This window comes from Rhincodon typus, chromosome 1 (assembly GCF_021869965.1).
Source record: "Rhincodon typus isolate 14 chromosome 1, sRhiTyp1.1, whole genome shotgun sequence".
NCBI lineage: Eukaryota > Metazoa > Chordata > Chondrichthyes > Orectolobiformes > Rhincodontidae > Rhincodon > Rhincodon typus.
The window spans coordinates 129554498-129568526 of NC_063332.1; the positions used below are offsets into that span (position 1 = coordinate 129554498).

General features: G+C 40.3%; 1 protein-coding gene across 5 annotated transcripts in view; it reads right to left on the bottom strand.

Annotated features, from left to right (window-relative positions):
• The window catches only part of fhip1aa (FHF complex subunit HOOK interacting protein 1Aa), a 182866-nt gene that overhangs the window by 58319 nt on the left and 110518 nt on the right, over nucleotides 1-14029 (bottom strand). For 4 of the 5 annotated variants that reach the window (XM_048600866.1, XM_048600879.1, XM_048600873.1 and 1 more), the window contains exons 5-7: nucleotides 5547-5705; nucleotides 4405-4491; nucleotides 1599-1766 (exon numbers count right to left, since the gene is read on the bottom strand). In XM_048600866.1, the coding sequence (XP_048456823.1) occupies nucleotides 1599-1766; nucleotides 4405-4491; nucleotides 5547-5705 (414 nt within the window). The remainder of the gene's footprint in view (nucleotides 1-1598; nucleotides 1767-4404; nucleotides 4492-5546; nucleotides 5706-14029) is intronic. The other variant, XM_048600882.1, reaches the window with a different exon arrangement.

Genomic DNA, 14029 nt, shown 5'->3' on the forward strand with positions numbered 1-14029 from the left:
CTGACGTTTCGGGCCTAGACCCTGATGAAGGGTCTAGGCCCGAAACGTCAGCCTTTCTGCTCCTGTGGTGCTGCTTGGCCTGCTGTGTTCATCCGGCTCTGCACCTTGTTGTCTCGGATTCTCCAGTATCTGCAGTTCCTGCTATCTCTGATTCAATTTTAACTAACTTGGAGATCTTGGAAGAGGTAACAAAGAGGCTTGATGAGGATAACGCTATCGACATGGCATTCTGTACAGTGCCACCCAGTAGACTTCTGAGAGAAGTTAGATACTGTTAGAAGAAAAGGACAGTGACAATATGGATACCAAATTGAATGGGTGATAGAAAACAAAAAGCAATGATTATCTGACATACTTCTGGGTTTAAGAAAGGTTTGTGGTGGCGTTCCCCAGCAATTGATATTAGGGCCCTTGCTTTACCTGGGCTAATGTCAAAATTTGCCGATGACACAAAACTTGGAAACACTGAACTGTGCAGACGGACAGTGCGTGACATTAATAACTTGGTGGAACAAATGAAATTCGATGCGAAACTGCGTGAAATAGAAAGATTGTAGAGATACAGCATAAAATAACGGGCACCGTATAACAGATATGCAGGGGCAGAGAGATCTGCGGGTATATGTGCATGAGTTAATAAAGGCAGTCAGACAGAGGGAGTGAGCAGTTAATAAAGAACATAGTATCGAGGATTTATTTGGTATCATAGAGGGCGAGTGCAGCAAGGTCATGCTGAACCTACATTAGACACTAATTTGGCTTCAGTTGAGATATTATGTAAAGATCTAGGTGCCACACTTTAGAAAGGATGTACACATTGGGGAGAGTGCTGAAGAGGTTTACAAGAATGATTCCGGGGATGAGAAACTTCACAACTGGAGAATTCGGGACTGTTCTCCTTGGTGAGGAGAAGACTAAGAGGAGACTTGATTGAAATTTTCAAAATGATGAGAAACATGAACTGAGTAGTCAGAAAATGACTGTTCTTGTTCGTAAAGGATCAAGAACATTTTGGCACAGCAAGTGATTCAGGGTTGAAACGTGTTACCCGGAAATATGGCGGAGGCAGTTTAATCAAGGCATTCAAGAGAGTATCAGATGATTATTTAAACAGAAACACTGTGCAGGGTTATGGGGAGAGGATGGGAGAACATCACGAAGTTTATAGTGCTCATTCATTGAGCTGGGTCTTCTCCACACCATAATAATTCTGTGACTGTATTAACAACCATGGGAAATCTCCTCCCCATTCTGCCCTATGTATGACTGATACACACGTTCTGGCATTAATGACTGCACAGCCAGGGGCAAGAATCCTGGCTGACTTTTCTTCTCTTCCCTGATCTAACTGAGCCAATGGTACAGTCCCCATTCCTAACCAACACTTACAAAATCTAGCAGATCAGCAAAAGAGCTTGTGACCTTACTGCCAGAGGATTTTGGAGTTACCTTCATTAATTTAGATTAAGGTACCTTAGGCAATCTGTTCACTGCATTATTGTATGCGCATTCTTAAATAATTTTGTTGAATAGAATTATAGAATTATCAAATTATAAATCAATGGCACAGGTTAGGTCAAAGCAGAAAGTAACCTTACCCGAAAGGGGGTGTTAATTCTGCTAACAAGCGTATCTAGAATTGGCACATTTTCATGCTCATGCAGCAGAATGAAGCTCAGGAAGGTCTGCAACAGCGCAGGCTCTGAGATACTGCGGAGGAACAAGTCCAGGTATGCTGTTGTCGTCATCACTTCTTCCACAGTCAACTGAAAGGAATAGAAATGTCACAGCAATGTTACTGAGAGGGGGAGTACAATGCCTTCGAATTGTTGGCAATCCACTCAGATCAATGGCTTCAAAATATTGACTTTCCATGACAGTAGAAAACAAATAACAGTAAAAATAATAACGTGTTACAAAGTGGGGAACCCAAGATATATAGATAATCAAGAACGTTCATTGCTTAACACTCTGAATATCCAAGAAATGCAAGAATATGTCTTACAAGCAGATGCTACTAAATAATGTGGGCCAGCACTGCCTGTACATTATAGAATGGCAACCTTGCACAACAAAGATACTTGCACTGCACTGGGAGGAGGTCAGGCAAAGAAAGTGACAGTAGCGAAAAACAACTAAAACAAGCCTGAAAGTAGATGAAGAGAAACCTTTCAAAGTATTTCCTTGCACAAGTAATTTGCGTGTCATAGTTTCCCATCAACCTTGAACATGAACTGAGACACCTTTAAGGCACTGAGACAACCTGGGCTGTTTCTTGCTTTTTGATGCATAGGAAAACTGCAGCAATGGATACATTTTAACTGTGACACAAAGCTTACAATTATGTATGTGACTGGTATTAATAAGTAGGATAAGTGGAGATAGGTTAGTGCCTTTAGATGGGCCAAAAGGCCTCTTCAGTTCTGTATGACTCTGTGGTACAGCCGACCTATAACTAGTAGTTGTACAACCAACCAATATTCACAGCTTCAGTGCCATTACCCTGCACAAGTTATGGTTTTTTTTTTTAAAAAACTCTCTCTCCCATCTCTTAGAGCTCCAGTACCCAGTGAAAGTAACAATTCTGAACTGAGTTAGTCTATCAGAACTGATGTATGTTTAAATTACGCACATCAAAACTGAGTGGTATAGACTAACCCCACAGCCCATGTAAGAGGGGTATACAAAGTGCTAATCACCAGCACTCAGGCTTGGCAGCATCAGCCCACTCTTACATGGCCTCAGTATGTTTTCAAACGTATGTGCAGTGGCGCTCTGTTCAGGGGCAAAGGTGGTGGTTTTGAGTTCATAAGAACCTAAGTCCATGCAGCCATTTGTTTTGAGAGCCAGAGTACATTCTGGGAACCTGTCAGCTCAACACCCATCCTCTCAACATCAAGTCCTAGCACATATAACAGGGAATAAATGTTTGCCCAAAGCCACGTTCTCACCAGGCTTAACAGACTTTGTAAGTAGAGGAATAGAGTGCAACAGTCAACAAGTTTTGCACAAAAAGAGAGTCCAAACCCACTCTGACTATTTCCAGGCACCCAAAGGATGCGAGATGCGAGGAATGGGAGCTAACGTGAGATGCGCAGGGCGTGTGAATTCTCTCCACCTAAACTAAATTCAGCAACATCAATGGACTTGAGGTTACTTCATCCTAAACTCAGCACCAACACAGAGCAATTCCTGAGCAACAGATATGATAAACAAATATTTTTGCAGAATTGTAGAAATTACAGTACCAGAGGCGGCTATTGGCTCCTGGTGTTGGCACTCCCTCCTGTAATCCCATTCTAACCCCAAAGATATTTTACATCCCTCCATTCTGAATATTCCCCTTTCCTTTTGATAAAATTTGACTTCTAGCATAAGACCACGGGAAGGATGCCATACTGTAACAATTCCCAATTCATAGCTTCCTCCTTTGGTCTTCGAATGGGAATCTTTGACCTAGATTTCGTCAGAGTAATACAGCACAGAAACACTCTTCAGCCCAACTCATCCATACCAACCAGGTATCCCGAACTGAACTAGTCCCATTTGCCTACGTTTGGTCAATATCCCTCAAAATCTTACCTATTCATGTACCTGTCCAAATGTCTTTTAAATATTGTAATTGTACCCGCATCTACCACTTCCTCAGTCAGCTCAAAATGATCATTTAGTATCTGCCCCAGTCTCCTGCACTCTTTTACTTATTGTCTTTTTTCAGTGTTATTCCTACTCACCAGGTTACTACAGTTTTCAACTCTGACAGAAATGTTGATGGCCATGTCCTCTCCCACTTCATTCCCTCCCTGACTCCTTTCAATTCCAATCCTCTGACCGCTAGGCCTGTTCACTTCCACATACTCCGAGCCTAATTCCAGTTCTCTCCAGAGACTCTAATTCCTGGTCTCCCTCTATCTTCTCCATTTATGCTCACATCTCCAAGTGTAGCTCTTCACCTTTAGATTTTTTTTTTCCACAATAAAGGCTCAATATGTTATTGTTGTCACAAGATAGATCAGCAAACTCAACATTGACCAAAGATAAAAATCTAGATACTTCCAGGTCAGTATAATTCTACACGTTACTGAGACAGCAGGAAATATTTTTTTTCTGTTTATGATTAATAGCTTACTCTGGAAGCAGCTAACACTTACTGCAATGCAATTCTCCGAATGCTGGCAGTCCTCATTCCGCTGTACGCCCGAGGTTACGCGCTACATATTTCTATATTCTTAGATTGGTGGGTGAGCTAAAATACCAATGTACATAGTCATCATTTCCCCCAAATATTTGTGCATATTTACTACCTCAGGCTAAGGATAAAGCACTATGTATACAAAACGTTAATACAGCACAATATATCATTGGAAAGTTTATCTACGGACTTGCAACAAACAACCTACTAACTTTATGTAGTGCAGGAGCCAAGACAGGCACAAGGAATCCATTGTAGATGTAGTTCACAAGTTGATTACGTATCATAGGATGCGCCACCTAAATCAGAAACAGAATTAAACAAAAAGGTTGAAATCACCCAAATGTAACAAATTCTCTTTAAGCTGAGAAAATAAACTATAGAGCCATGTCCCAAGCATTACAAAAGATCAACAAGAGTGCAAGGGAAGGTGGAGTAAAACAAGAAATACACTTGCACGATTGCATTCATCCATTTTAAAACATGGAGATTGTAAGAGAAAAGATTTTAGCTATGCATTTGCAATATTTTTAATGACTTAGACAAGGAACTGTTTAAATTCTCAGCGCCACAAGGACAGATTCTGAAATGCTTCATCTGAAATGCAAAATGCTTTTGCTTCATCTATGCGCAAGTCTAAGAGTTGACTCTCAATTCAAAATAGCTTTGAAATGAAACATTTACTTTGTTTCATAATGTACCTTGCAGTAATCTGTTAGTTTATCTTGAATAATTTGCAAACTTTTCTTGCTAAGAAATTGGTGTATGAATAAATCAATTAATAAATTTACACAGTTAACAAATCAGGTGGAAGAGATCAGAATGGGAGTCAATTTGATGTCCTAAATGTGAAACCAAGTACAGTGGGCTAAAGTGTGACGCAAATAAAGAGTGTGCACACATATACTTCATAAACAACAGTATCAGTAAAATCTCCTGTGGAATCACTCACTTTAGTCAGACACTGCACTAATGTGAGATGTCTGAAGTAGTACAACTGCTAAAATGCATCAAGTAGTATGGACCATTTGCAAGAATTCATTATAGGTTCAGAATTAATTTCTTTAATATTAACAAAGTTCTGCATGTGCGTAAAGGGAAGCGATATAACTAAATAAATTTTGTGCAATTTCTTTTTCACACTCATTAAGTGGTTAACATTGGGACAAGATTGGACCACAATCCATGTTTCTTAGACAGTGTTGAATTCTCAATATTTTATCTTGCAAGCTCATCTGAAGCCCAAGACTCATTTCATTTAAGATCCATACAAACATTGCAGGGTTTTATCCAGCCCTAACAGTAAAAGATCAGTTCCCTGAACTATTTGGAAATGTTTTTATGATGTCTTTACCTGTATTACTGCATTGCAGAATTCCAGGGAGTTCAAGAATTGTACAAGTGCAGGAATCTGTATCCAGTCCTCCCGCTGCAGGTAGTGCCATTCATCAGATTTCACTTCCAGTTTAGTGGGCAATGAGGAGTACAGGCCACTCAGTCCCGTGGCTAGTACCTGTGGGTTAAATAATTGAGACAGAGGAAGAAACCAAAATATTGAAATTATAAACAAATCCATTCAAATACCTCCTCAATACAGGATGACATAAATCTTAAATCAAGAAAAAAATACTGCAATTGGTAGAAATCAAACAAAAACAGGAAATACTAGAAATGCCCTGTGGAGAGAACGAGAATTAAGGCCAATGAATTGGAAATAGTGGATAAATATTGCATCAATCAACAATGTACTTTCTTTCCTAAAATTCTTACTAAAATGCAAAATGTTGACCCTTGCTTGGATTGTCATAGCCCTTGCAACCAGAATCTCTCACAAGGTCCAATTTGTGGCCTTCAAAGAGGATTTTGTCATTAAGTTTTGATTTTTGGTGCCAGGTGCCAACACATTCTAAGAGCTATTGAATATTTTAAGTAAAATTGACTACTAATCATCAATGTAACTCTCAAATCGTTCTGTCTTTAGAGCCACCTTTGGTCTTTTGAATTTGGGTTACTCACAGGCAGTGGATTAGACACTAATTAACAATGCATTGTATCCAACATACTCATTTCAGCTATATTCACCAAATTATGTCATGCTGTCACACAAATATATCAAGGAATACCTTTCAAAGTAAGAACAACCTTGATTAAAAAAATATATTCTGTAAAAATGTCGACTGTGCTGCTGCATGGCAGATTTCACATGCAAGTGAGGTTGATATCTAAATAAGCTTGGGCAAAATCTTGAAGAAAAATAACAATCAAAACTAGCTCAATTTTGAAAGCATCAGCATGTTATACAGGTACTATCGATACCATAATAAGGGTATATGAAAGGAGATACCTTTCTCTCTTAACTCTGTTTTCACTCATTACTGCTCTTAATACTTCCATTACTTAAACTCTCCTGCCATCTTTTAATGCCTCGTCATATTCACATCACTATTCTTTTTAATTCATTCAAGACACTGCTTTCCTACCACCCATGTCCTCCCCACGTATAATTTATAGTTTTACCTGTGTTATGCCATAAGGAAACCTTTGTTACAGTACATTCTGCAATAGGTCAAAAGAACCACTCAAAACCTACGCAGTCTGAAAGGTGAAAGCTAAGTTCTTTTCCTGACATCCCTCCAGGAGTGGCTGCATCTCTTCTATTGTGTCATGTCCTACATTATCACTGCTTGAATGAAATACATTTCAAAAGCCTGGCTTCAGTTTAATCTTTCAATAGTAAGGTGTGTAAATTATTAATTTTCTTTTAGACAAGATTAACGTCTAGCTATTATTCTGCTTCTGTATGATTGAAGCTGAATTGACTTTTGTTAAAACCAAAACAGCATGTTACAATTTGATAACGCCATTGACGCACAAATCTTTGTTTATAAACCCCTAAAAATTTCGCATGAATTGGATTGCAAGTTATTTGTGACGTTGTAAATAAAGGTTGTTTGATGAATTGATTTACTTTGAACATTTCTAAATGGATCTTTCCTTCGATTAAATGTTGGTTAGAAATAATTTCCAATGCTCATTTTTCCCTCGTCAAAGTAAATCAACAAATTTAATTTGTTTTTGAGCCCTCACAAAACAGTATCATGACTGCCCTTTGACTAAGGTCTCTCTGAGGAATGTGCGCCCTTAATCCCACAAGATCAATCCAGGTATCTTCGTTTTGATTGACATATGCATCAAGTGTGAAACGGACTCTGGTGTGGATTTCAAATAAAAGGAACGAGAGGATCTTAATGTCCTTATGATAGGTGTCACGTAGATAATACAATTGAAAACCAAAAGTTCAGATTGGGGGTGAAAAAGCAAATAAGAGAAGCAAAGAGAAATTATGAGAAAAGACTGGCAGCCAATATAAAGGGATGTCCCAAAGTCTTCTTTCGGCAAAAAATGGCTTTAAAAAGTGGTTAAAAGGGACAGTTGGACTAATTACAGACCGAAAGGTGGATGAGGTGTTAAATGGGCACCTTCGATCAGTCTTTACCAGGTCATGGGGAGAGACGAAGAAGCTCTATCACTAGAAAGGTTCAAAATTGAAAAGAAGTCTTGGATAGACTCAGTTGCATAGTTAGGTCATTTTTGACTGGCACAGACGTGGTAGATTTTTTTTTGTGCTGTAGATCTCTATGACTGTTGGTACTTAAAAGTTGATAACACACCAGGACCAGATTATATATACCAAAGGATATTGAATGAGATAAGTAAGGAAATTGCAGGAGGGGTAGTAAGAACTGCCAATGCTGGAGTCTGAGATTATAAGGTGTGGCGCTGGAGAAACACAGCAGGCCAGGCAGCAGAGCAGGAAAGCTGATGTTTCGGGTCAGGACCCTTCTTCCGAAATGGGGGAGGGGAAGGGGGTTTTAAATAAATAGAGACAGAAGGGGGCAGTGATGGCAAGTAGATAGTGGAGTGGATAGGGTGGGAGAGAATACAGACAGGTCAAGGAGGCGGGGATGGGGGCGGCTGGTCTTGGGATGAGGTTGGGGGTGGGGAGATTTTGAACCTCGTAAAGTCCACGTTGAGACCATTGGGTTGTAGTGTTCCAAGGCGGAATAGGAGGTGCTGTTCCTCCAGTTTCCGGGTGGCATTGTTGTGACACTGGAGGAGGCCCAGGATGGACATGTCGTTCAGGGAGTGGGAGTTGAAGTGGTTTGCAACTGGGAGGTGTTGTCGTTTGTCGTGAACTGAGCATAGGTATTCCACAAAGCGCTTCAGATGCCACATTACAAGAAGAATGTGAATGCATTGGAAAGGAATGCATTGGAAAGAGTGCCAAAGTGACTTATGAGAATGAGAAACTTCAGTTTTGTGGATAAATTGAAGAAGTTGAGACTCCCGGGAGATGGATGTGAAGAAGCGTTATGACAGCGGTTTCAAAAGTCACGAGCAGGCTGGATATAACAAAGAAGAAGAAACGGATCTTGCTTGTAAAAAGGAAGAAGAAAAGGAAGGCATAGATTTAAACTGAGATAACAAGGTGTAGAGCTGGATGAACACAGTAGGCCAAGCAGCATCAGAGGAGCAGGAAAGCTGATGTTTTGAGTTTGGACCCTTCTTCGGAAATGGGGGAGGGGAAGGGGGCTCTGAAATAAATAGAGAGACGTTTTCTTGGGGCCCGGGATGGGGTGAGGGGGGAGATGTAGGGGCAGGTGTAGCACTTCCTGTGGTTGCAGGGAAAAGTGCCGGGGTGGTGGGGCTAGTGGGGAGTGTGGAGCAGACAAGGGAGTCACGGAGAGAGCGGTCCCTCCAGAAGGAGCGCTTCCCAGGCCCCAAGAAAACCTTCCACATTAAACAGATGTTCACCTGCACATCCACTAATGTGGTATATCGTATCCGCTGTTTCCAATGTGGCCTCCTCTACAATCGGGGAAACCAGAGGAGGCTTGGAGACTGCTTTGTGGAACACCTACACTTGATTCGCGACAAACGACTGCACCTCCCAGTCACGAACCACTTCAACTCCCCCAACCGCGCCCCCACCCCAGTCCTTGGATGACATGTCCATCCTGGGCCTCCTCCAGTGTCACAACAATGCCACCCGAAGGTTGCAGGAACAGCACCTCATATTTCACTTGGGAACCCTGCAGCCCTATGGTATCAATGTAGACTTCACAAGCTTCAAAATCTCCCCACCCCCGACCGCATCCCAAAACCAGCCCACCTCGTCCCCGCCCCCTTGACCTGTCCGTCTTTTCCTCCCACCTATCCACTCCTCCCACCCCCACCTCCTACCTACCAGCCTCATCCCCTCCTCCTTGACCTGCCTGTCTCCACTCCACCTATCTGCTCCTTTATCCATCTTCCATCTGCCTCCCCCCACTTCTCTATTTACTTCAGAATCCCTTTCCCCTCCCCCATTTCTGAAGAAGGGTCCAGACCCGAAACATCAGTTTTCCTGCTCCTCTAATGCTGCTTGGCCTGCTGTGTTCATCCAGCTCTACACCTTGTTATCTCAGATTCTCCAGCATTGGCAGTTCCTACTATCTCTGCATAGATGTAAACTGATTTGTAAAAGGAGCTAACGTGCTGTGAGAGAAAAGAACATTTTCATTCATTTCATTCACATTAGGGTATGGAAACCTGGAAGTGTGATAGAAGCAGGTTCAATTGAGACATTCAAGAGGATACTGGATGGATATTTGCATAGAAGTAAAGTTCAAGAATATGTGAACAAAGGAGATTGGAATTAAATAATGATGCTCATTTGAAGAGCTGATTTAGACACAATGGACCAAACGGTTCTTTTTGTACCATAACACATCTGTGATTCTGTACATAGAAATACAGTGACAAAGCCATTTGAAAAGAAAGTACAGAACCCCAAAATGGGAATGCCACAATATGACCTTTCTCCCTTCTGCTTTCGTTGCGTCAGTTTCATAGACTAATATCTATATTCTGCCAATAGACAGACTCAACGTGCTGAAATGGCAGTCCTGATACTGAAAGCTTATAAACGAAAATAATCTGAAGCTAGGTCTTAAAGAGTTCAAGTTATAGGGATGCGCCTATTTCCTTGGGCAAATGTCTGACTGTGAGATTGTCCTTGGGAAGAATTAGTGTCAAAACACTGTTGTGGAAAGAAACGGTCTTTACAGATTGTGTGGATGGCTACCTTGTGTTTCAGCATTACCAGGTGGCATCACGGTCCTGCTTCTGTCATATCGCACCAGCCTATTCTGTATTTTACAGAAAACAGTCAGTCTATTTTTCTCCTTTTGAAATAGTGATTCCCATTCTGAATCTTTAATCACAATTTATTGGAGCTGTCAATTCACCAAACAAGTTCAGGGGAGTTGTTAATACCACCACACCCAGTTCAGGGGAGTTGTCAATACCACCACACCCAGATCACAAGAGCTGTCAATTCACCAAACCCAGTTTATGTTGTCACCAAGATGAAGTTCACTCTTTCTGACTTTGTTACACTGGTTGTCTGCAATCAATTAAAAATTCTGCTTTAGGTATTAGAAGCAAATTTAGAAATTCCTCAAATCATACAACAAATAGCAATTCTAAAAACTTATAACGTGCTTCAAAAAACTCTTACACAATGACAGAAATGAGATTGAAGAAATCTGTCATTACATGAGTAAAATAAACATGGGTTACATTTGAACAAATCATTTATATAAAAGCTGCAGAGCACTGATCCTTGTGGAACATTACTATTGTGCCATTTGCTAAACTAAATTAGCTTCGACCCTTTTCTCTCTGTCTTCAAGCCAGATGGTACCCGCTGTGTTACTTCCCCTCCACCCCAATTCCACACACACTTGCTTTATTGATGACCCTAACAAAGGATGCAATATCTTATCAAATGATTTTTGGAAATACACATAAATCAGTGGAATCAGGGAAAGCAAACAACTACCATTACATGGTTGACATTGTTGATTGCTGTAAAAACCAATTGAACCACGGATATCCTTTAGTGAAGGAAATTTGCCATCCTTAGCCTGTCTGGCTTACATGTGGTTCCAAATCCATAGCCATGTGCTTGACTCTTAACTGCCCCCTGGATGGGGGCAATAAATGTTGTCCTAACCACATTCCATGAATGAATAAACTTGTGGCAACCTTACTATTCATACACTGGATCAAAACTCTCAAATCAATTCACAATTTGAGTTAAGAGCAGTTTCCAGAGTTTCATAAAATGCATCAATAAAGCAATTGCTGGAACAGCAGAAACGATCAAATTTCTTCAGGCCAAAGTAAACACAGTTATCAGTCAACCAAAAAGGTACTGGAAGTAAGAACATTCTAGAGGCATAATTTTGGTGAGAGACACCTTGAAGGGATGCCCTCAAGTTTAGAATTGTTATTGAGGCCAGAGAAAGGGGAATCAGAGGAATAAAACTCAGTATTGATCTTATTGGAGCAAAATGGAAGAATTTAGCAAACAGCAAGTCATCCAAAGGTCAACTTCATCTTTAGAACAACCAACAACTAAATCAATAAAGATGATGGGAAGAGTTAGCAGAAGTTACAAAGGACGGATTAGGCAAAGGCATTAAAGAAATAGCTACAGGAATTGCAGAAAGTACGCACTTGTAGTATTTTGCCCTTTACGTTCAGTATCTTTAAAATTTTTATGAGCAGAATTGATTGTAACTCATGCTGGCTGTGTGTGACTAACAGATGTAATAGACAGAATTTTGTATTTGAGATGACAGAAGGGCAGGTGTGATTGCACTAACATTCAGTTCCACATTTGACAGGAGGGAGAATGATGTAAGCAATCTTCCACGCCCATCATTATATCAGTTCCTTCACTGACACAAAGAATAATCAACGAAATAAAAGCAATTAGACCAGGGCAAGTAGAGAACATCTAACGATATTTGTTAAAAACCAAAAGAACTGTGGATGCTGTAAATCGGGAACAAAAACAAAGTTGCTAGAAAAGCTCAGCAGGTCTGGCAGTATCCGTGAAGGAGAAAACAGAGTTAACGTTTCAGGTCTGGTGACCCTTTCTCAGAACTGCAGTTCTGAGGAAGGGTCACCGGACCCGAAATATTAACTCTGTTTTCTCCTTCACAGATACTGCCAGACCTGCTGAGCTTTTCCAGCAACTTTGTTTTTGTTGTTGTTGTTAATGATATTTGTTATTTGATTTAAAACAGCAACTTTGTTTCATAAATTTGCATCACGCGCCTTGGAACACATATTGGAAACTCAAAGACTTGAGTTCATTAAGGACTTCCTTCTGCTAATTTTAAAGGAAGGAATATCCTATAGTCTACCGACCTACTTAACCAAATCATCCAAATCACTAAGTGCAAGGGAAATACATTAATCAATTTTTTGTGTTTTCTGCTGGAGGTAGTGATTGGAGGCAGCAGGAAGTGTTGTGGATCACGCCTAGAATTATTCAATTCATAATATGACAAATTGTTGTTTGAAACCTTTTGCCCAACAAAATTCACATTTCCCAGCAAATTTAATGAGGAGACAACAACATGCTTTAGCTGCAATTAATCAAAGCTTGAAGACTCAAGGAAAGTAAAGTAAGCCACAAGGATGTCAGATTAACATCAATATATATGGCTGCTTTGGATCTTAATTTAAAATACTCTAAGTGTTGAGGTGAAAACCAGGAAGACGAAGACAATGAGATATAACTTAGGTTTCAGTGAGAAGCATTGGGTAGCTAGATATAGAGACACAAGAAATTGTCCATTAATTATTTATGGTAACCTTTAGCACAACAATAATGTATAGACCAGCATTAAAATAGCAGGTTCAGGATAACAAGTAAAATGCACATTTCCTCTGATTTTAACAGTAATGTCCAAACTGTAGAGGAACTTCTTTTATGACTGATAGACTCACTAACATTTACAGTACAGGAAGTGGCCAGTTAGCCCATCATGTCTGTGCCAGTTAACAAGGATCTGACTAAACTAATCCCATTTTCTAGGTCTAGGTCCCTAATCCTGGATGCTATGGCAACACTAGTGAGTATTTAAATATTTCTTAAATGTTCTAAGTGTTTCGAATTCAGCCACCCTTTCAAGGCAATGAGTTCCAGACTCCCACCAATCTCCAAGTGATTTTCCCTGCTCTTGTAATCAATGCTGTGGCTAATAACAGCAATGATCCCATATGCCTTCTTAACCACGTAACCTTACTTGCCCTGTTACATTCAAGATCTGTAGGTAGGCACACCAAGTATTTTTTGAGGACCCTACCATTCATTGTGTAACCCCTTACCTTGTTAACTCTTAACTCTCACTTTCTAAGTTGGACTGCATTTTCCACTGCTCTACCCAGCTGACCAGTCCATTGATATCCTTCTGCAGTTTTCACTATCCTCCTCACTATTTACCACGCTGCTAATGTTTATGAATGGATAAGATTCTTTTAAAAATTTTGGATTTTGTCTTGTTCTTGGAATGTCAGCAACACTGGCAAGGCAGCATTTACTGCCAACTTAAACAGTGTTGTCAGCAATTTTGTAAAAGTCCAAAGTCACATAAAGGCCAGACTGGGTAGTGGTGGGCAAGTTCCTGAATTAGGAAACTAGCTACATTTTTTAAAAACAGTTCAGCAGTTTTCATGGTAGTTCTTCCTGGTGCTAGTGCACAAATGACCAGGTTGAATGAATGGAATTTCACAACTAAAATTTAAAAACATTATCTTCGATATTTGCAAGCCAATAAGGTATTAAAGAGTTTAAAGAGGAGGGCACAGCGGGAGGATAGCCTCATTAAAATATAAACGCCACCGTTGTTAAAGCAAAAAGGAGTACCCATGTCAGAGCAGGAGAATTTCCCATTTAATTCCCACTGACTCCCCGTTCCACTCATTGTTTCGGTG